A 22,359-nucleotide genomic window follows, 5' to 3' on the forward strand; every position below is an offset into this window, starting at 1 on the left:
ATGTCTATTAGAGTTTTGTGAAGTGGAAAGTCACCTTTTTGTTACTTCATACTGTGTGACACAAATTGTGAATTGATGACTGGAAGGACTGATGTTTGTCTATTCAGACTGCGTGAAAGACTGTATCCAATAATCTTTAGTGCTACCCCTGTTCTTTTTTAATTCAGTTTAGGGTAAGATTTAATAGTTCTCTTCACAAAAGAGTCCTGAACCTCTTGTGGTTGTAGTCATATCTTTTTATCCAGCTAAGGGCATACGTGAGTTTAATTCTTTGCATACCCAGTGATCTGCCTAGCTCTGTTATTCTCATTTACTAAGGTTGACTGGCCAAGTGGATATGTGTTTCACAAAGATCTCTGGTTGGGACTAGTGAGAGATTGTTTCCTGAAGATAGTTGGGCCTTTCCCCCAAAAATGCAGTGTGCATGGAGCACATGACCTTAGGCCTGCTTTAAGACAGTAGCGCCAATTTCAATTTCATAAACTTTATTTGACAATTAAGTCTTAAAAGTGTTGCATAAAACATACATCATTGCAGAATAAAATTACTTAGCAAAATGAATTTATATAAATATTTAAAACATGATTAAACTCAATAAGCCTAATGCCGAATATACTAATCACTTAAAATACCATTTAAAATCATTTTTTTTAAACGTCAAATTACAATATATACAGTCTAGTTATTATTGCTCGAAACTCAGTTGAACATAATAAGGTGTACCCTCCTTGTTTTTAGTTAATTTTGGAAGGACTAAATAAATCAATTCTCATTTTACTGCCGAAGCTGTTTCGATGGAATTACCCAAGCCCATTAAAAAAATTTAGCCATGGCTATAGAAATTGGGGGACTGGGATCTGTACATAGGATTCTCAATGCCTCTTCATGTCTGCGGGTGCCAATTAATTGGCATATAGGTTTCACCCACATTGTCCGAGGTGCTACATATAAAGGACAAAAAAACAAAATGTGACTTATAGATTCTTGTTGGTCCCTGCACCTAGGGCATTTGTCGTCAGTTACTCCCACCCATTTTTCTGTAAATAACCTTGTTGGAAGGGTGCCTACCCTAAGTTGGAAATAGAGCTTACGGTCATACTGTTTCTCTATGGCATCCCAATACGATTCCAACTTTGGTTGTACCTTAAAATCAAGGAATCGGCCTGTCGGGTGAGAGGAAAGGCCTTTTGTACATGCTGTTAAATTAACCATCTCCCAGTATTTGGCCTTCATAATTTTTTTTAGATGGAAATACCACGTTTGAGGGATCATCCCACAATTCCCCCATTCCCAATCTTACTAACAGGGATCTAATTGCCTTCAACCAGTATATTTTATGGAAGGAATCCTTTTCGATTATTTCCTTTAGCCCACAGGCATAATGCTGAAGTTCCTCGGTGGTCCATATTCTACGCCAATACAATAATGGTCGTAGAGTAGCTAGATCTTGGACAGCTTTCCTACCCAGGTCCCACAGCAATGGTGTCAAGGGGGTATTTTGCGGGACACTAGTAGCTTTTCTCAAAAACTTGTTTTCCGCTAATGTCAAGCATTTAAAATTTTCAAACCCCCATAGTTCAGACCCATAAAGGGCCGAACTTAACACCTTCATCCCATAAATCTCAAGAAGTGGGCTGATTGGTTTTGTCGATGAGGCTTTAAACCTTTTCAGAAGAAGGCCTGCCTGTTGCTGATGTTTTAACGTAGGCAGATCTAATTGGCTATTCCAGCGCATGTCCATCTGCAGTGTGACCCCCAGATAAGTAAAAGCGTCAAAAAATGCTCCCTCTAAACGGTTTGAAAGACTTGGAAGTTTTATGTTCAGTAAGAACCATAAACTTTGTTTTGGCGGTATTTATTTCTAGTCTGCGCAATAGACAGAAATTCTCGAAGCGCCGGAGGGCCCGTTGGAGACCACTTGGCGTTTTTGAAATTATCAAGGTATCGTCCGCAAACATGAGGATTGGGACTCAATTACCGGCCATCGCAGGGGCATCAGTGGGGACCAAGGAAAGGTAGTCAGCCACCCCGTTCACGAAGAGCGAGAAGAGGGTAGGTGCCATAACGCAACCCTGCCGCACTCCCCGCTCAACGGGGAAGGTTTCCGTAACCTCTCCCTGTCGTCCCCACCGACCCCGAGCAAAATTGTCCTCATGCAAGCGGACGATCAAACTCAATAACTCGGGGGCCATTCCCAGCTCATCCAGGACTCGCCATAGTTTGCTGCGCGGCACCAGATCAAAAGCCGCCCTCAAATCGACGAATACAGCATACAATGTCCCTTTCTCCAAAACCACAGACCGCCAATAGAGAATGATAAACCGAAAAACTTGATCTATCGTACTGGTTTTGGGGCGAAAACCGACTTGGATCCTGCCACTTACACTCTTCCCATGCCTTTTTTGCTTCCAAATGTTTGTGCCTGTAGTTACCTCGTGCCACTTTTACTTTGCTGGGGTCCTTAGATTTTAGTGCTAGGCGCAGCTCAGCCCAGGCTTGCCTACAGGTATCATTATACCAGCTCTCCGGTTTGCTCCTTGGTTCTCTCCTAACTGAGCTTGGTTTACAGAAGTAAGTTTTAAGCTTAGCGAAGAGGTTAGCATGAGCTACCATAAAGGGAGTATACATTGACCCATGAATTACACCTGTCCCCATAGTTGCTAGTACCTCGTCTACATCAGACTTGATGGTAATTAGGGTATCGGGGTGCTCAGCAACTTTGCACCACTTAAGGTGGCGCTCATCATTTGTTATAACAGTTTCTGGGGCTGTGAGGCCCTGGGTCACTCCAACTATTTCTTCTAGGCTCTGCCACAACTTTAGATGGACAAGTAATTAATCTATATTACTTGCCCTAATACCATTATCATAAGTTTTATTACCCATCCTGTCTGACGGTGTTCGGCCATTAGCGGCCCTCAACTGGTTCCCCATGCAAAGCCCCTTCAAATGCATTGCAGCCTCTGTCCATTTGCTTATAGGCTTTATCTCCAGTGGCGGAACTCCCCATCTAGAGTCCTCCTCCTCTGTTAGGTTCAGATCGTCGAGTCCTAATGGCTCGAAAGTCGTGTTAAAATATCCTGCAATCAGAGGAAGTACATTGGCTGGCAGGGTCTCAATCAAAACTTCCAGGGCTGTTATTACATCAGATTTTTACCTCCTGGTAGGCCTCTGGCATAGACATTACAAGTATCAATTTTTAAACTAGACGGGAAGCTAAATCTCACTGCAAGAATATCGCAGTTTGTCACCGGGAGAAGTTGAGTATTACATTTTAGATTCTGCTTAACCCATATCACCAGTCCACCTACTGGGCGACCCTTTTGCCTTTTCACAGCAGGGACATCAAAATTCAAGTAGCCTAGTCTAAACACAGACCAAGTCTCTTGAAAAAGGCAAATATCGAAGTTGTCAATGAAGTCCAACCAATGTGGTGAAGCTAATTTAGGACCCACGCCCGCCAGGTTCCAGGATATTAGTGTTGTCAAGCAGGCTGAACTCGAAGCACTGCCAGCATTCTCAGCCCCTAATGTGGGAGAATTTTGTCGGAACAGTGAATATGAGTCAGGAAAAGGCACAGGACGTTTCATACTCTGCTCATTCAACAGTGGCTCTTTACTACTCTTCTGCGCGATAACTACATTATCATTGTTTGGCCTATGACCAACAGTCCCTCCCTGGGAGCTTTCATAATCAATCACTTGGCCTGTACTCCTATGTACATCATCGTTAATTGCGGGTACTATACTAACCCTGGTACGCCAATCAAATACTTGCTGTCAATCGCAATCCCCCAGCACTGATAGAGCATCGAATTGTTGAAAAGCCTTATATTCCCTAAGGCACAATGGTTCTGCGCCTCACCCGATGGAAAAATTTCCCTCTGCGAAAGCTGCGGTGATACATAGAAATTAGACAAGGGTAGTGGTTGTATCAAGGACGATAAATCATTTTGAGGCCAATTACAGATGTGTTCAACACACCTCCAGTCCCTAAAATTAATAATGATGCAGTCCCCCACCACAGACTTAGGCCTCCTGCCCACCCAATTCACTCTCCTGGCGAACAAAATTTCTGCACGTGTTGGTTGGCAGTGGTCGGTTAGCGTTAAGCCAAGAGATACACTTGTTCGTTTTTTTTTTTTTTTGTATAACTTTTTATTATAATAAAAGAAACATAGAAAAAACAGACGAGGCAATACAACAGTAGTACATCAGTCGGGCGAGTGCTCAAGGAGGACGGGAGATACACAGTAGTATGATACAGGAGTTGTTGTACACAGATGAGGGGGCAGGAAGCAGGAAACACAAATCAAGAACAAAATACGCTATATTATACCAGGAATGTCGGGTCAGGGAGACGGGGGGGGGGGGGGGGGGAACGGGACTCGAGATCCCTGTGAGAGGGGGCGTACATATATCTCCCTGGTACGAGTTCCATTGATTCCAAATTTTCCCCCATGTTCTAAGTCTGCCTCTCGCCACATATACAGTCTTCTCTTTAAACATGCACCAGTCCATGTTCTCTTTCCAGGCCGCCACAGTGGGAAAGCGAAAGACAGTACCTATCACCAAGAGAAAACCTAAATCACCCAAGTATGACAGAACATAGTCGCCAAGGTTTTCTCTTGGTGATAGGTACTGTCTTTCGCTTTACTTATCTCTTTCACCCACTATTCGGTGACTTTTATGTTGTTTAAATTTATTACAATGGATATTGTAATTGCTTATTCTGGTTGATGTATATGTTTTTTTGGAGCTAAAGCCTAAACGAAGGTTATTGTATTGTTTACAGCCCTGAAGAAGTCTAATTGTCATATACTGACAAGACGAAACACGTGTTGGCTGTGTTTGTGAAATCACAATTACATTGGATGAAGGAATAAAGAAAAGAATATCTGAAGAAATTTACTTTTGATTATGGACTTTGATTGTATATTTGAGTGCTTGGTGGTTCTCCACAGGCAACCCAGTCTCGCAGAGGCGTAGAGCGGAGTCGCGCGGGTCAATCGATCCCTCCAGCCCATGGCCGCGGTCGCACTATGCCACACTCGTACAGCTATCCCCGTGGGACCCGAAAGCTGTAAGCGAGAGGATCCAGAATAGAGCGCTCTGTTATAGTCACCCCCCGGTAACAGCCATCGATCCAATTCAAACACTGGATTCAATGCCGGGCCATACATCCCGTGGTTAATTGCAGCAAGCTGGGAAGCCCAATAATACCGCCTGATATCCAGAAGTGCTATACCACCGTCATACCAGGGAAGCGTTAACTTTGGGAGAGCGATACGTGAATGCCCGCCCCATATCAATTGCCTCTGTAAGGATTCTACCTCTCGGCAGTACCTCGACGGAATCACATCAAATGTATTCCGGAGTGCATATAAAAACCGCGGTAAGGACATCATTTTAAAGAGAGCCGCTCACCCTAGTGGAGACAACGGTAATTTACGCCAACTCACTACGTCCGATCGTAAACGTTGAAGCGGGGGAAGTAGATTACGCTCGTAGCGGTCCAATGTTATAAAAACACCCAGATATTTAAAACCAGACTGCGACACCTGGATAGGACAGCCACGTGGTAGGAGGGGGACGCCACCAGCGAGCACGTATATATGAGACTTGGTCCAGTTAATAACGAGGCCAGAGTTTTTCCGGAACGAGTTAAGCACGTCGAACAATACATTTAACAATTTTTGAGGCGACGTGAGGTACAACAAAATATCGTCCGCATACAACGAAATGCGGTCCTCCAAGTTCGGAGTCCAGCGTATACCTCCCATCGAGGGCTCCCATCGTAGCCAGGCAGCGAGAGGTTCCAGAGCGAGGGCAAAGAGAAGTGGAGACAGAGGGCAACCTTGCCACGTGCCTCTCCCAAGAACAAAGGGCTTGGAGACCCGGCCATTTACCACAACCTGTGCCAGTGGTGTCTCATACAGAAGTTTTACCCAACTAATAAATCCAGTGCCAAAACCAAACTTTGCAAGTGCGACCCAAAGATACGGCCATTCGATTGTATCAAAGGCCATCGTGGCATCCAGGGACGCCAAGATGGCCGGTTCACCAGTGACGTAGCCCTCGCGAGAACACCATGTAAGCGCCGCAAATTCAAGGCTGTGTTACGATTTGGGATGAAGCCCGACTGATCCGGATGGATCAGCTCACTGACTACTTTTATCAGGCGGTTTGCGAGTAGCTTAGCAAGAATTTTGGGTTCAGCATTTAGGAGTGAGATAGGCCTGTAGGATGCACAGCGGTCCCGTGGCTTCCCCTCCTTATGGAGCACCACAATGGTCGCAAGACGCTGATCACGAGGAAGGGAGCCAGTTTCCCGCGCAGCCAAAAACATATCTCGGAGATATGGCGCTAGCGTGTCAGGGCGCAGCTTATTCAATTTGATGGCAAGACCATTAGGGCCCAGAGCCTTTCCGGAGCGAAGAGAGCGCACTGCGAGAGCTACCTCGTCAATTGAGGGTGCAGCATCCAACCAGTCCCTATCGGACTCAGACAAACAAGGCAACGCAATATCCCTCAACAACAAGTGAGAATCCTCCTCGGGCCTATCAGATACCGGAGAATAAACTCCTCGGAAATAATCTGCAAAGCATTCAACAATGTCAACCGGGTCGGTCACTCGCACACCATCAGATCTCTCAATCACTGGAATCACACGGCTTGCCCTCTCCCTCCTATCTAGCCAAGCAATCCATTTCCCCGCCTTATCGCCCACATCATACAATCGTCCCTGCTGTTCCCTACTCATCATCTTAGCTGCGTCGGTAACCGAATTCTTATATTCGAGTTGCTTAAGACTGAGGACGTGAAGCGTGTCTCGGGTAACATTCCGCTCCAACGCACTCTCCAACTCAGTAATTTCAGTCTCAAGACGGACAACTGCCTCATTTCTACTTTTCTTAGCACACCCAATTAACGACAATGCTTGTCCCCGGATGACCGTCTTAAACGCCTCCCACAACGAAACAGGCGAAGACACTGACCCCACATTTTCTGCAAAGTACAAATCCAACGACTTAATCAGTTCAGTACGGGTTTTGGGGTTATGGAGATACCATGGGTTAATCGGGGCCACCCTCCCTTCAGCGCCTATCTTCATATTTATAAACCATAGAGGGGAGTGGTCCGATATACCCCGAGCTAGATGTCTAATCTCCCCAATTGACGAGGACTGGGCCGCCGGTATCAGGATATAATCCAACTTAGAAAGACTACCATGTGCGCCTGAGTGGAAAGTGTACTGCGCCTGTTCTGGATGCATCAACCTCCAACAATCCACGAGCCCCAGCGCTTCTATAAAGTCACCCAACCAAGATTGTGCGCTCGGGACGTCTCTGGGGGGATAGCGATCCTCTCTCCCGGAGACAACTGAATTAAAGTCACCACTCAGTATCAGGACACCATCTGGGAGACCCAAAACAACTCGACCCAAGTCTGCAAATGTAGTGGTTTGTAGGCCAGGGGGGACGTATACCGATATCAGTGAGACAGTTTTCCCCTCCCACCTGCCTTTGAGTGCAACATATCGCCCCCTAGCGTCCAGAACTATGTCATCGATCTCCAGGGTAAGAGAAGTCCTGACCAAAATACCCACCCCTCTAGAACTAGAGGTGAACCCAGAATGAGCAGCAAGACGATATCCCCCCCTGTTCAGCGCGTAGCAAGCATTTATAACCAAATGAGTCTCTTGCAGTAGCACAACATCGGGGGAAAGGCGTCGCAACATCTGCAAGACCACCCCCCGCTTTATCCGGTCTCCCAACCCATTCACATTCCAGCACAATAGTTTTAACCCCCTACCCCCATCCAAACCCACGATGGTCTCCCACCTCATAGCGAGCACCACACCAAAGTCCAAAGTCAGAATAGTTTGTTGCCTTGAAGAAGAGAAAAAAATGAAACGTTCCCAACATACTTACCCCCCTCCCCCCACAATACCCCAGCGCAACTCCCCCGACCCTGCACCACTGCGTAGCCTCAAAAGCCATCCCAACTTGCAGTGTGCCTGTCGCCCTAGCAAAAAACTAATCTACACAAAGAAACCCAGAGGAGGAAAGGGTCCCTCTGTCCCCGCCGCCTCCGGGAATGTACTCAAAAGCAGACGATCACAGAAGGTAGCAAGCCACAGTTGTCCATTGTGTTCATTGTCTGGGACTCGGGCGCCATTGTCATTCTTGTTCCACTAGTCCCCCTTCAGCACCACCTGTTTGGTCCTCGCGATCATGACGGGCAGGCAACGTACCCATCCATGTATAAATCAAAGGAGAGAGTAAGGGAGGTTGCACAGACTATGTGTAGTGGGAACTCCTGGTCCCCAGGGATAGATTTAGACAACAATGGAGGAGTACCCCCTGGAAGCAAAAGATACAAAGAAGGAATTGTCTTCTGTATCTGGAGCTTAAGGCTCAGGTTAGCAGTAAATGCCCCAACCCTTAACCGGACAGTAGTAGTCCTTTTAAGAAGACCCCTCACTCACCAACCTGGTTGATGACATGCTTCATCATCGGGGTCCCACCCCATAGGCCGAATGCCCACAGGGTGTGCTACGACACCTGGTTACAGTGGAGCGGGTTTCTTGTTTTTTATATGTGCAAAAAGTAATAGTGATAAGTGTATTAAAAAGGGCCAAGGCTACTCACATCAAGACTTTATTCTTGAGTGTTTGATCCCTGTTAAAAATAATGTGGCACCAGTGCCTAATTAGGAAGGCTTTGGTGTCTCAAGAAGTGTGAAAAAACTAAAAATAGCGTAGTGTGCTATGTGAATTAGTTAGCAAATAGGTCTACATGTTTCAACCATGTTAAAAATTATAAGGTTTTCGTCAGGACCGTGTATATTGAGCGGGGTGGTACGCACACGCTAAGGCGCGCCCTGCCCTCGCTCAAATATAGACCACAAATTATGGTCTAATGTAAAAATGTGTTTTAATCCTGATTCAGGAAAAAACCTGCAAGAAAAAACATAAAGGGTTGGGATTACGTACTGGGGAAGACAAGACATGGGTACACACTTAATAGCTGAAGTACTGGGTGGGTTCACCAAGATTAAAGTGGTGGTGTGACACCTCATGATCAGGTCGTACCCGTGGTCTGTCTATAATGCTTTCTTGCAGGTTTTTTCCTGAATCAGGATTAAAACACATTTTTACATTAGACCATAATTTGTGGTCTATATTTGAGCGAGGGCAGGGCGCGCCTTAGCGTGTGCGTACCACCCCGCTCAATATACACGGTCCTGACGAAAACCTTATAATTTTTAACATGGTTGAAACATGTAGACCTATTTGCTAACTAATTCACATAGTACACTACGCTATTTTTAGTTTTTTCACACTTCTTGAGACACCAAAGCCTTCCTAATTAGGCACTGGTGCCACATTATTTTTAACAGGGATCAAGCACTCAAGAATAAAGTCTTGATGTGAGTAGCCTTGGCCCTTTTTAATACACTTATCACTATTACTTTTTGCACATATAAAAAACAAGAAACCCGCTCCACTGTAACCAGGTGTCGTAGCACACCCTGTGGGCATTCGGCCTATGGGGTGGGACCCCGATGATGAAGCATGTCACCAACCAGGTTGGTGAGTGAGGGGTCTTCTTAAAGGGACTACTACTGTCTGGTTAAGGGTTGGGGCATTTACTGCTAACCTGAGCCTTAAGCTCCAGATACAGAAGACAATTCCTTCTTTGTATCTTTTGCTTCCAGGGGGTACTCCTCCATTGTTGTCTAAACGTATCCATCCAGTCACTCACTCCCTCCGGGCGATCAGAGAAGAGTGTCCGATCCTCATACTCCACACGCAGCCGGGCAGGGAACAGCATCGCATACTTCAAGTCCATATCCCTGAGGTGCCTTTTCACCCCCTGAAATCCCATCCTTTGCTTCTGGACGGACTGGGAAAAATCCGGATAAAAGTTCACTGTGGTGTTTTCGAACTGCGTAGGTCCACCCGACCGCGCAGCCTGCTAAATGGCGTCCCGGTCTCTGAAATTAAAAATTCTGGCGATGATCGGCCGCAGGGGGTAACCTGGCTTTGCTTGTCCTCCCGGCACTCTGTGTGCGCTCCACCGTAAAGAATTTACTCAGTCCCTTGGGGGCGAGGTGATTGAGGATGAGGTCCTCGACACGTAGATCGGTGGACAGTGATCCAGAGTTCTCCGGGACCCCAATAATACGCACGTTATTGCGCCGTGCACGGCCCTAAAAATCCTCCAGACGACGAGCAAAGAAGTCGTTGGCGGATCTCAAGTTGCGTACCTCCGTTTGCAAGTCAGACATGTCCGTCGTGAGGCTGGAGGCGTTCAAATCTAGAGATTTGACCTTCTCATTTGTCTTCGCCAAATCCGTTCTGATAAGATTAACGTCGATGGCCACCGTGTCTAGCTTCAGGGCCAAGGCCTCATATTGCTGGCCAATAGATGTCTTGATGCCAGCAATGGCGCCCATGATGTCTTGTAACGTTAGATCCGCCACACAGTAGGGTCATCAGTCGCCTTCTCCCGGACTTTCGGTATGCCACCGGGGGATCCTTTAGGATGGGTGTAACGGTCCATAACATTCGTTTGGGATGCACCTCCTCGGAAGGTGGTCTTGACTTTCCGTTTGTCACCCTCGGGCTTGCCTGTCATGGCGGACTGGGTGCCCCGGAGGGGCGCCCGAGATCTGGTCCAAATGGCTCCTCAAAAGTCACCCACGGGATCAGCAAAGGCAGATAAAAGCCAATGTAATATCACAGCCAAGCACTCGCTGGCCCCAGGTCCAAGCAATGAGCACTGGAGCCAGCTGCGCCCAGTGTCTGTCTCGGTGAGGAGGAACGCCAGGCAGCAGAAACGAAACCGAAAGTGAATTCGGGCCGTGGTGTGGACCCCTTTAGCCGGTGTTGTTGAATTACTGCCCGGGTACAGCCGCGACTCAAGGCCCAGGTAGCTCCACGGTGTAGGCCACAAAAGTGCAGAACGGCGTATCTCAGGAACCCGAAGTCCAAATCGATTACTGAAAGCAGCTAGTACATCAGCTGGGCTGTGCCTTCAATAACCCATCTTCGGAATCAGGATAGTATACAGGATAGATGCGGGAGGCGGCGAGGGTCTCGGGAGCCCTGTGCTCACGCGGCCATCTCGGATGCGCGCGAAGCTCCTCCCCCCCTACACTTGTTCTTAAGGCTCATATACGTCACCCTTTTTCCCTGATCCAGGGGTGGAACCCCCACCAAGACCACCACATAAGGGGCTGATTCTGGGGGGAGATCTATGTTTGGTAAAGTGGCTTGCATTATGGGCAGGGGACGATTTGGACAGTGTTTTGGGTTTTGTAGCAGATCTACTAACAACTGCTTGATGAAGCCTGTCCCTCTGTACTGTTTGTTCAGCCCCTGTCAAGTTAGTGGATAAAGATGCGACACAGGGCACTGGAGGATCTTTCTGTGCGGTGCTATCACTACCTTTTGATGGAACAGTAGGATTAGCATCAACAAAACTTTGCCCTGTCGCATTTATCTGCATGCAATTTAGAGCACTACTCTGGTTTCCCACCCGCGTCTGAGCAGGCACACCAGTCTATTTTCAATGGAGTCCAATCGGTCGTATATTGTGTGACATAACTACTTAAAAGTACATTCCAGTCTTTTCCAAAACGTCGGGCCCAAACCAACTAGTGCATCACCCCTCCCCCCGCATACTAATTGATTTGCCCCCTCATTAACTGGTAATGATTGTGTGGAGCTAAGGGAAGTCTTTAGGGTAGCATCCTCATTAGGCACATGCATTTTACCAATTTGTGCTTTTCTTCCTGCTGCTTGCGTTTGTGCCCTGTACGTTTCCTTTCCGATGTCAACCCCAACGACTGCTGTACTGTTCCCATTTTGGCATTACTGGCTGATCGAGTCTTAATATTAGGTGAAGGCAAACTCCTTGCGACAGTATTGTGGTTGCTCATCTCCTTTAAGATATTAGGGCTTTTATCCGGGAGTACCAAGGGCCCAGCTGGCTGTAATATCTGGCTTCTCTCGCCCCCCCCCCGCCCGAGGAGGACAGCCTGTCCTGGGTATCAAACTGCTGGCGAACTGGTGACCTAGCCTTTGCCAGACTTCCCATTGAGGATCTCTTGTCAAAGGGAGTAGATTTCCTACCATTCCCCCCAATAATTGGGGAGGTGCCATACTCTTTAACAAGGAGTCAATCTACCCCCTATGCCAAAATGACAATAGAGTCCCAAAACAACTGTGGCACTTAAGGCTAGGGTGCAATTACTCACTAACCTTGTTTGCTGATGTTAGGGGGGTAGCCCGTCCCGCCCTTGGCCCGGGCTTCGCCCGGCGCGACCCGCTAACCGGGCCGAAGACGGCTGTAATGCCAGAAACCGGTCCCCGGAAGCTTGTTTCCTTCCCAGTGTAAGAATTGGCTTTTGTAGTTTGGTTTGCCCTGTTCCCATCATGCACTGGGACAGGAACAGACTAATTTGCATACAGCCAGGTTCTGAAACTGGGACGGTGCAATGAGCTAAAAAACGGTGTTGGATCTAGCCCTGATCTTTTGACTGGGTGAGAGTATTCTGCTTAATTCAGAGACTCTGTCCTTCACCACCCCTTGTTGTAAATATTTTTGTCCACCCTAAGCGTGGAAGGGTATACTCAGACATGAGTCCCTTGCTCATTGCACCATCAGGATTCAAGCAAGCCGGGCCGAAGACGGCTGTAATGCCAGAAACCGGTCCCCGGAAGCTTGTTTCCTTCCCAGTGTAAGAATTGGCTTTTGTAGTTTGGTTTGCCCTGTTCCCATCATGCACTGGGACAGGAACAGACTAATTTGCATACAGCCAGGTTCTGAAACTGGGATGGTGCAATGAGCTAAAAAACGGTGTTGGATCTAGCCCTGATCTTTTGACTGGGTGAGAGTATTCTGCTTAATTCAGAGACTCTGTCCCTCACCACCCCTTGTTGTAAATATTTTTGTCCACCCTAAGCGTGGAAGGGTATACTCAGACATGAGTCCCTTGCTCATTGCACCATCAGGATTCAAGCAAGCCGGGCCGAAGACGGCTGTAATGCCAGAAACCGGTCCCCGGAAGCTTGTTTCCTTCCCAGTGTAAGAATTGGCTTTTGTAGTTTGGTTTGCCCTGTTCCCATCATGCACTGGGACAGGAACAGACTAATTTGCATACAGCCAGGTTCTGAAACTGGGATGGTGCAATGAGCTAAAAACGGTGTTGGATCTAGCCCTGATCTTTTGACTGGGTGAGAGTATTCTGCTTAATTCAGAGACTCTGTCCCTCACCACCCCTTGTTGTAAATATTTTTGTCCACCCTAAGCGTGGAAGGGTATACTCAGACATGAGTCCCTTGCTCATTGCACCATCAGGATTCAAGCAAGCCGGGCCGAAGACGGCTGTAATGCCAGAAACCGGTCCCCGGAAGCTTGTTTCCTTCCCAGTGTAAGAATTGGCTTTTGTAGTTTGGTTTGCCCTGTTCCCATCATGCACTGGGACAGGAACAGACTAATTTGCATACAGCCAGGTTCTGAAACTGGGATGGTGCAATGAGCTAAAAAACGGTGTTGGATCTAGCCCTGATCTTTTGACTGGGTGAGAGTATTCTGCTTAATTCAGAGACTCTGTCCCTCACCACCCCTTGTTGTAAATATTTTTGTCCACCCTAAGCGTGGAAGGGTATACTCAGACATGAGTCCCTTGCTCATTGCACCATCAGGATTCAAGCAAGCCGGGCCAAAGATGGCTGTAATGCCAGAAACCGGTCCCCGGAAGCTTGTTTCCTTCCCAGTGTAAGAATTGGCTTTTGTAGTTTGGTTTGCCCTGTTCCCATCATGCACTGGGACAGGAACAGACTAATTTGCATTCAGCCAGGTTCTGAAACTGGGATGGTGCAATGAGCTAAAAAACGGTGTTGGATCTAGCCCTGATCTTTTGACTGGGTGAGAGTATTCTGCTTAATTCAGAGACTCTGTCCCTCACCACCCCTTGTTGTAAATATTTTTGTCCACCCTAAGCGTGGAAGGGTATACTCAGACATGAGTCCCTTGCTCATTGCACCATCAGGATTCAAGCAAGCCGGGCCGAAGACGGCTGTAATGCCAGAAACCGGTCCCCGGAAGCTTGTTTCCTTCCCAGTGTAAGAATTGGCTTTTGTAGTTTGGTTTGCCCTGTTCCCATCATGCACTGTGACAGGAACAGACTAATTTGCATACAGCCAGGTTCTGAAACTGGGATGGTGCAATGAGCTAAAAAACGGTGTTGGATCTAGCCCTGATCTTTTGACTGGGTGAGAGTATTCTGCTTAATTCAGAGACTCTGTCCCTCACCACCCCTTGTTGTAAATATTTTTGTCCACCCTAAGCGTGGAAGGGTATACTCAGACATGAGTCCCTTGCTCATTGCACCATCAGGATTCAAGCAAGCCGGACCGAAGACTGCTGTAATGCCAGAAACCGGTCCCCGGAAGCTTGTTTCCTTTCCAGTGTAAGAATTGGCTTTTGTAGTTTGGTTTGCCCTGTTCCCATCATGCACTGGGACAGGAACAGACTAATTTGCATACAGCCAGGTTCTGAAACTGGGATGGTGCAATGACCTAAAAAACGGTGTTGGATCTAGCCCTGATCTTTTGACTGGGTGAGAGTATTCTGCTTAATTCAGAGACTCTGTCCCTCACCACCCCTTGTTGTAAATATGTCCTCAGTTTAAAGCCGCTCCGGGCGTGGAAATGGCAGTGGCTTATGCCGCAAAGGAGCCTGGGAGGTGTAGTCCCCCTCCGCACTGCGGCCGCAAGATGTGAAGCTGCGGCGGCGGGAGGGAGACCAGAACGACAAGCGGCAAAGGCAGGGAACAGGTAAGTTTTCAAAAAAGCCCCCACGAGTGTCCAGATAGAGCCTCTAGTAACACTGATACCCAAGTATTTGTCCATTTGTGCATCTGGGAATTGATTCATTTACCTATATGTCTATTAGAGTTTTGTGAAGTGGAAAGTCACCTTTTTGTTACTTCATACTGTGTGACACAAATTGTGAATTGATGACTGGAAGGACTGATGTTTGTCCATTCAGACTGCGTGAAAGACTGTATCCAATAATCTTTAGTGCTACCCCTGTTCTTTTTTTAATTCAGTTTAGGGTAAGATTTAATAGTTTAAAAGTGGAGAAGTGTGGCTCACTGGTTAGAGGAGGCAGACCCTGAAGCAGTGGTCAGACCCGGGACCAGGGTTCAATTCCCGACGCGGCAGGGTCTTGAGCCCAAATATCCACGGACTCGATAATTCTCGTTTCGGTGCCTACTCGAATCATGGGTTCACACTCTGCAGCTCTGGGCATTAGCCTGCTTAATCTCCACTACGCCCCCCCCCCGCGGCGGGATGCCTGGCTTTCACCTTGGGGATGCCCATTACGGGTATCTCACAGGGAAAAAGCCAGGACGGGTTCCCAAGGCAAGCGCCGAGATGCCTACGGGTAATCGAGCGCTATATAAGACCGCATAATAATAATAATAATAATAATAATAATAGTTCTCTTCACAGTCCTGAACCTCTTGTGGTTGTAGTCATATCTTATTATCCAGCTAAGGGCATACCTGAATTAAATTCTTTGCATACCCAGCGATCTGCCTAGCTCTGTTATTCCCATTTACTAAGGTAGACTGGCCAAGTGGATATGTGTTTCACAAAGATCTCTGGTTGGGACTAGTGAGGGATTGTTTCCTGAAGATAGTTGGGCCTTTCCCCCAAAAATGTAGTGTGCATGGGGCACATGACCTTAGACCTGCTTTAAGACAGTAGCTCCATGTTTCCCCTGGTTGCCAACTCCAGCCCCCCCCTCCCTTTGCAATCGGTTAGGGCGCATTGCGCAACTACACAATGGTTGCACTTGGTCAAACTAAGTGTCCCTGTGACTGCTGTACTCTTATATGACATAATATTGCAGTGGAAAATATTGTGATACAAAAATGTAAAGGGCTAAAATATCAACTTTACATACTTTGTAAAGAACAGAAATATTCATTACAAAAATATAGTGGAGAAAAATAGTGTAATTGCATGGGTAAGTATACATATTTAAAAGTATTAACAGTATAGTCACTTTAAAGTGCATAAATTAGCTTTTTCAAGTATTACATTTAATAGTATATATAATAAAGAAAATTTTAAAGCTAAAACTATCAGATAAATTAAAACAAAAAATACCCAAATTAATATAAAAAATAAGATTAAAATAATTCAATAAAAATACACAAAAAGTAATCTAAAATGTATAAAAACATTGCATGTTCGTGTGTATATATACAAATGTTAAATCAAAAATTATAGTTAAGAAATTGAAAATAAAACCTACATCACTAAAACTACAATTTGTCAAACCACAATTATTTTAAATGTATGCTCTGTAGTGAAATTATAAAAATGTCTAAAACAAAAAAAATAACAAAATCCAATTATAAATAATAAGAAATAATTTAACAATATTCGGGAAATGCTACCATAAATGCAGTCCACAAACATTAATGAACATACTTAAATACAACTTCTCTACTAAGGGGTATATTTACAGTCCTAAATCCAGCCTAATAAACATTAAAATAATATACGTTTATAATTCCATTCAAACGCACATTTTAGAAAAAGAAGAGCATGAAAAAAACTAATTTTCTCTTCCCACTCCACCCTGAGCCAAAGAAGCCATAGGAAAAGTACAGGACTTTAGAGTGGTGATTCACACTCCAACCTGACCATCAGTAGAAAAAGTTTAGAACTTTTTAAAAAAAACATATTTACTATTCCAAATCCTAAGTAATAGAAACAAATAAAAATAAAATCCTTTTAACTAAATATAAAATATGGATATAAAAATAATACAATTGAATGATCAACAATAGTATTGTAGATATTAAATGAACAGCACAGTAAGAGCATACTGATTGTAGATTGCATAGTGCTGCTACGGAATGAGCAATAGCTTTGGGGGTGCCAATACCTTGAACACCTTGCTAAGGGACACCAAAAGAGCAAATAGCAGCACAGTAACATAAAGGGTGAGAACCACATCATTACTGGTCTACACTTGATAATCATTTGCACATTAGCCAGAGGGACATAGAATTGACATAGCAAGATTGCACGAGAAAGATGAAGCACACACAACCCTGGATGTCAGTAACGGGTAGCAACTGCTGATCTCGGGGGTTATGAAGGCTAGGATAAAAGCGGCATGTTAACAGGGCTGTAAATAAAGGTGGCGAGCCACTGAAAGTTCAAGCAGTGCTCAAGCCTAATGCCTGGCTCAGGCTCAGCTCAAGGACCTGTTGGAACCTCAAGCCTGGCATTCAGAGCTCTCATGTGGCTTCTGCCTGCCACCCTTGGTCGATCCTCAAAACAATAAGAACAACATATTACCATTTGCCATTAAAAGGAGAGACAAATTGATACCCATTTAGTGGCCGATTTGTGCAATGTGAAACCAGCAAAAGGATTAATTGCGGATTTCTTCTTTAACCCAATTGTGTGATCTTGGGCAAATTTATTTTACTGATCCTCTTTTTTCTTCACTATTGCATATGAAAGCACCTTCAAATACCCGAGTTCAGTATACCAGCTGTACAAAAAGCTTTTGTATTTAATGTAGTAGGCTATTGCTTTATCCATTAGCAGTGCTTTAAATTGGCAGTTTGCGTCCAGAACAGAGTACCTGCACTTCTTTATTTTGAAAGGCATAGTACCTCACTTCTCAGCACTGCTGCAATACATATACTAGGAGGTACTGTGGATGGTAAGCATCAGCCCGTCAATGTTTCCATTTAAAGTGCTGTCTATAAGATTCTGGGCCACATACAGAGTTCACATGACAACTGCCTTACCTCTTAGTTCATTAATGGCTGCGTTGCTAAGGTGGCAGCAGGTGCGTTAATGATTCTAAGTTCATGTTTAAAAACTGTCATTTTTAATAAATATGTCTTAGTGCAGTGCTAAACACATATTAAAGAAACACACTTTGACAAAATAAAAGTTATCATATTTTACCTTGGTTGTTGTATAATTTTTTGGACTCCAAAAGCCATGCCGGACCCTTTGAAGTGTTGGCTTGCCCCCATCTAGCTGTAAGAGCCTTGTTTTCTTTAAGGCTCATTCCTGCATCTTTCTAGCCCTTGGCTCAGAATTGGAGGATAAGATACAATGGTAGGAAAGCACCCAACGCCATGAAGTCTTCTGTGGTCAAATGGGAAATTACTTCACCTTCCTGCCCCATGGCAAGTTAGAAAATGTAGATACATGCACATGACCCTGCTCAAGCCCTGAAATAGTCTATGGGTGACTTTAGGTGGTGGTGTAGCACCATCTGAGGGAAACTAGCAATCACCTCCCATTCAGATGGTGTGTCAGTGGAAAGGAACGACTCCTAGTGAAAGGACAAGATTGTCACCGTTCCACCTCGATCAGACACCTAGAGAGAGAAGGGAAATCGATTTGTGGCATGTTTGGAACAAGGAAACGCAAACATTTCATTTTTTTCCACATTGTGTAATAATTTGTAGCTAATGGAATTGTGCATCCCCTATTTCTAACATGTTATAGTACCCCTGCTCCCTTGTGTTGCTTTTTCGTTGACTTTCACTGTGTGTATAGACGTTATCACCAGGGTCGCCTTGTGTTTTGTTTTAATATTTATATATGTTTACGGTTTATTACCGACATGCATTTGTTTTTTTTTGTCATCCCTGACATTGTGAATCTAAAGTAAGCAGACGTGTAAAAGTGTAGAGCCTTTTTAAATAACATTTTAAATCCACCTCCATACCAAATGAAATCTTCAAGGTCTCCACATCGCTGCAAGTGTGTGTCTTTGCATGATGCTTGAACACGTAATGTTCATGTTACTTTATTTTTTTGAACAAGAGTTTGGGGTTACTTTTGTAGTTTTAGGTAAGCCGCAGTGGCCGCAGTTTTTTAAAGATTTCACTTAATGCCGTTTGCTCCACTCATGGCAAAAATAGTAATCTGCTCAGACAGAGGCAAAGGTTCATAAACCGTAAACATTTGTTGTAAGTGTCCGGGGAAATTAATACTTGTTACTGGCACGTAGTGTCTTTGCATGGATATATGTAATTACATTGCTCTGTCAGTATTTGTGCATTAATCATGGATTATGAAGTACGTACTCTATTGCAATGTGTACTCTGATGACTTATGTCAGCATGTATGCCCTATATACACAAGTTAAACCTGCTAGGTTTGTCAGTGATTTTATTAAACTGCCCTTAAAAACATAGAAATGAAAGAAAGTCAAACCTGAGTAAATTAAGTTGTTTAGCTCCTTTGCTCTAAATTCAGTAGTCTTTTCTAATTCTCATCTATCATCACTAAAGATAGTCATGGTCATGTTATTTCCAGCCCAGTATCTATTTTATGACTTTGACTGAGACTGGTTTAAATTAAACAAATTCTATAATTGCTTATTTTGGAATTGTAACACGTTTTCATGTGTCTCCCTCAATAGTAGACGCATGAGTACCATTAAGTGGAGATTTTTTTGACCTGGTAAACATTTATTATCAATAGCGATAAAATCAGTTGCAACTTTAGAAGCGTCACCTCTGCGGTCCGTAGTAGATCTATTGGATACCACGTTATTTACTATGTACAAACTGGAGTCTATCGGGCAGTATGTGACCACTTCTTGCCTCTAAAGCTGGGACCCACTGTTCTCACAGTGAAAACACCAGGTACATTTCGAAATGCTGTAAAATATTGTGCTGGGAATACCTGTCAAGGCAGGGCCAAGCTGAACACAGTGTCAGGCCTGAAACTGTCATGTGACACACTCTTTCACACCTCATCACATGGCGACCCATGAAAAGGCCCCCTCACATGGTGAGATGCGAATACGTTTATTGAATAAGTCTATGGCTTCATCTCAAACACCCCCGCCCCTTTCCAGGATAAAGAAAGTGGCTGCAGTCAAGTTAATACTTGCGGTGTAGTCAGGGAGACGTGATGGGGGGGGAGGGGGCTGTTATGGCAGAATAAGATGTCCAAAGCCCGCACCCATGTCTCCTCTCCCCTATGAAGGCATTGTCTCCTCTGGATGATCACATGGTTCTCTTAAGGTTTTCGAGTCTACAGTGTAAAGTAGTTTATAATTCCTGATACTCTAGAGTAGGTTTTATAGAAATTGAAATTCATGTGGTTTCGTCTAATGTGTCTTTCTGACCTTTTCTTTCATTTATTTACAGGGTGGTGCTCCCACTGGACCATTTTCAGCAGGAGGTTCATCCACAAATCCTTTCTTATAGCCTTAAAGACATTTTACCCACAAGAACAAATTTGTGGTCATGTAACATCTCTGCGCCTCTTGCACTGTTGTGTTGTTTCACTGATCTTAGCTTTACACAGAAGAAATGTTTTTCAAAGCCTACATTTTGGATAACATTAGCAAAGTAATATGTCAAAATGGATGGCTTTGTAACATCCTTTTAACCTGTGAATTGGCAAAAAGAACGTAGCTGTATCATGTGTATTCAAATTGACTAATAAGTTATTGCAGATACCACATTTATTATGCTGCAGTACTGTACATATTTCTTTCTTAGAAGGTAGCGCTCTGTGCATATCAGTATTTGTAACTTTAACAAATAATGTTGTGAACGAAATATTTCTGGGAAACTTGATCAGCCACTCTGTGTTGGGTGAATGACCGAAATCATTTTAACCATTGCTATTGAAAGTTTTGATCTAAAAAACAAAACAATTTTTATTCATTTCCTGAAAAACATTTTTTTTTCATTCTAAATAGCTCTTCTATTTATACATGCCTAAAATGCTCTATTCTCTAGAAAGACACGTGTGCATAATAAAGCTGCTCATGTTTTGCTACAATTAACAGGTGGTAAAATAAATATTAGAACAAATAAAATTGTATGTGTGTTTTGTTAACTGTCGTTGAGGATTTTTTAGGGTTATCTACTGGCAAAGTACAGCCATCTACTTCATTTGTTACAAAGCCTACTACAAGAATGAATGTTCTTAAATGGCAATGTGAAATATTTGCATATTCGTTTTGTTTTTCATTTAACTATATCATATTAAATAATTGTCATCTTTTATGGTTAATGTTTGGAAAAGTTTTGATTCATCATCTGATTCCACAATCTTTAATTACACGTGTTACCCTTAAAGCTATATTTGTAAAGATGAACAGTGCAGTGTACTTGTACTAATTCATTAATTTGATTGGTTACCTCTGATTAATTGTATAAACCTATCTTTTTATATTCACAAAGTCACGTCAGTCATCACCTCTCTTCACAAACAGGGAGAAATACCACAATTAGACAATTCTGCAAATGTTTTTAATAAATGAAACCATTCACGGCATATTTTATGTAACTGTTAACTAATTACAGTTATTTTAGTTCCTGCTTTTCAGTATGGTTTATATTGGGTATATGTGCAATATATTTCCCCATAGCAATGTATTTCACATTTCTGTTTTTCAGTGTGTTTGTTTTGAACAAAACAATTAACTTTTGTTTGGTGTGGGGAAGCACATATTCTAGACAAGTCTGGAACTGCCCAAAAGATTGTGTTTTGCATTATGAAATGTAAATGAACATTTACTGCAAATGAAATCAGGTCCAGTGCTGATGCGTCATTGCTGGCAGTGATCACTGCAGCTGCACATTGTTTACAGTACTTTCCCTCCGTTTTCTGGAGTACTTACAAATTAAACTTGAATTGCTGAATGTATTTTGTCTTAGACATGAAAAAGCAAAAATAAAAAAATGGTGACTAACAATTCCATTCTGACAACTAAATTCTATTTATTTTACCACATGACTTGGTTTTGTTCCTTTATTTCTACCCTTTTTAAAGTTCTTGTGGGGCATGTTTGAATATGATTAAGCAATCCGTGTTACTACCTTTAACTGAATGTCGTGTAGATTTTTAGTTTTTTTTTCCGTCTTCTTATTTGGAAAGAAAGTTACTAAACCTCAAACATGAAACACGTCATAACGACTTTTATGTATGTGATTTAAAGGTAACAAGTATTTATTTTCATCACAGTATATGTAGTGGCAGATATTTTGCACAGTATGAACAGGTTGTTTTTTTCCATGTGTAGAATCAGACTTTATTGATCAGTGTAAATCATCTACAAAACATGCAGTGTTTAAGATCGTACACCTATAAAATCATTCCTTCGTTATTTCTTTTCTGAAACCAAGTTGCTTAGTGTGAATTTTCATATTAGTATCTGTTTAGACATTTAGATATTTACTAATGCATTGCTTTACGGTAACTGGGGAGTTTTCTCCAAGTTGTTTTTAAATTAACACACTCTTAAAGAATTACATC

General features: G+C 43.9%; 1 protein-coding gene across 7 annotated transcripts in view; it reads left to right on the plus strand.

The window, feature by feature from the left end:
• The window catches only part of AGFG1 (ArfGAP with FG repeats 1), a 429,459-nt gene extending 407,660 nt beyond the window's left edge, over positions 1 to 21,799 (plus strand). For all 7 annotated transcript variants that reach the window (XM_078666216.1, XM_078666214.1, XM_078666215.1 and 4 more), the window contains one exon: positions 20,238 to 21,799. In XM_078666216.1, coding sequence (XP_078522342.1) covers positions 20,238 to 20,297 — 60 coding nt within the window. In that variant the 3' untranslated portion in view covers positions 20,298 to 21,799. The remainder of the gene's footprint in view (positions 1 to 20,237) is intronic.
• The last annotated feature ends 560 nt before the right edge of the window (positions 21,800 to 22,359 follow it).

This window comes from Lissotriton helveticus, chromosome 11 (assembly GCF_964261635.1).
Source record: "Lissotriton helveticus chromosome 11, aLisHel1.1, whole genome shotgun sequence".
NCBI lineage: Eukaryota > Metazoa > Chordata > Amphibia > Caudata > Salamandridae > Lissotriton > Lissotriton helveticus.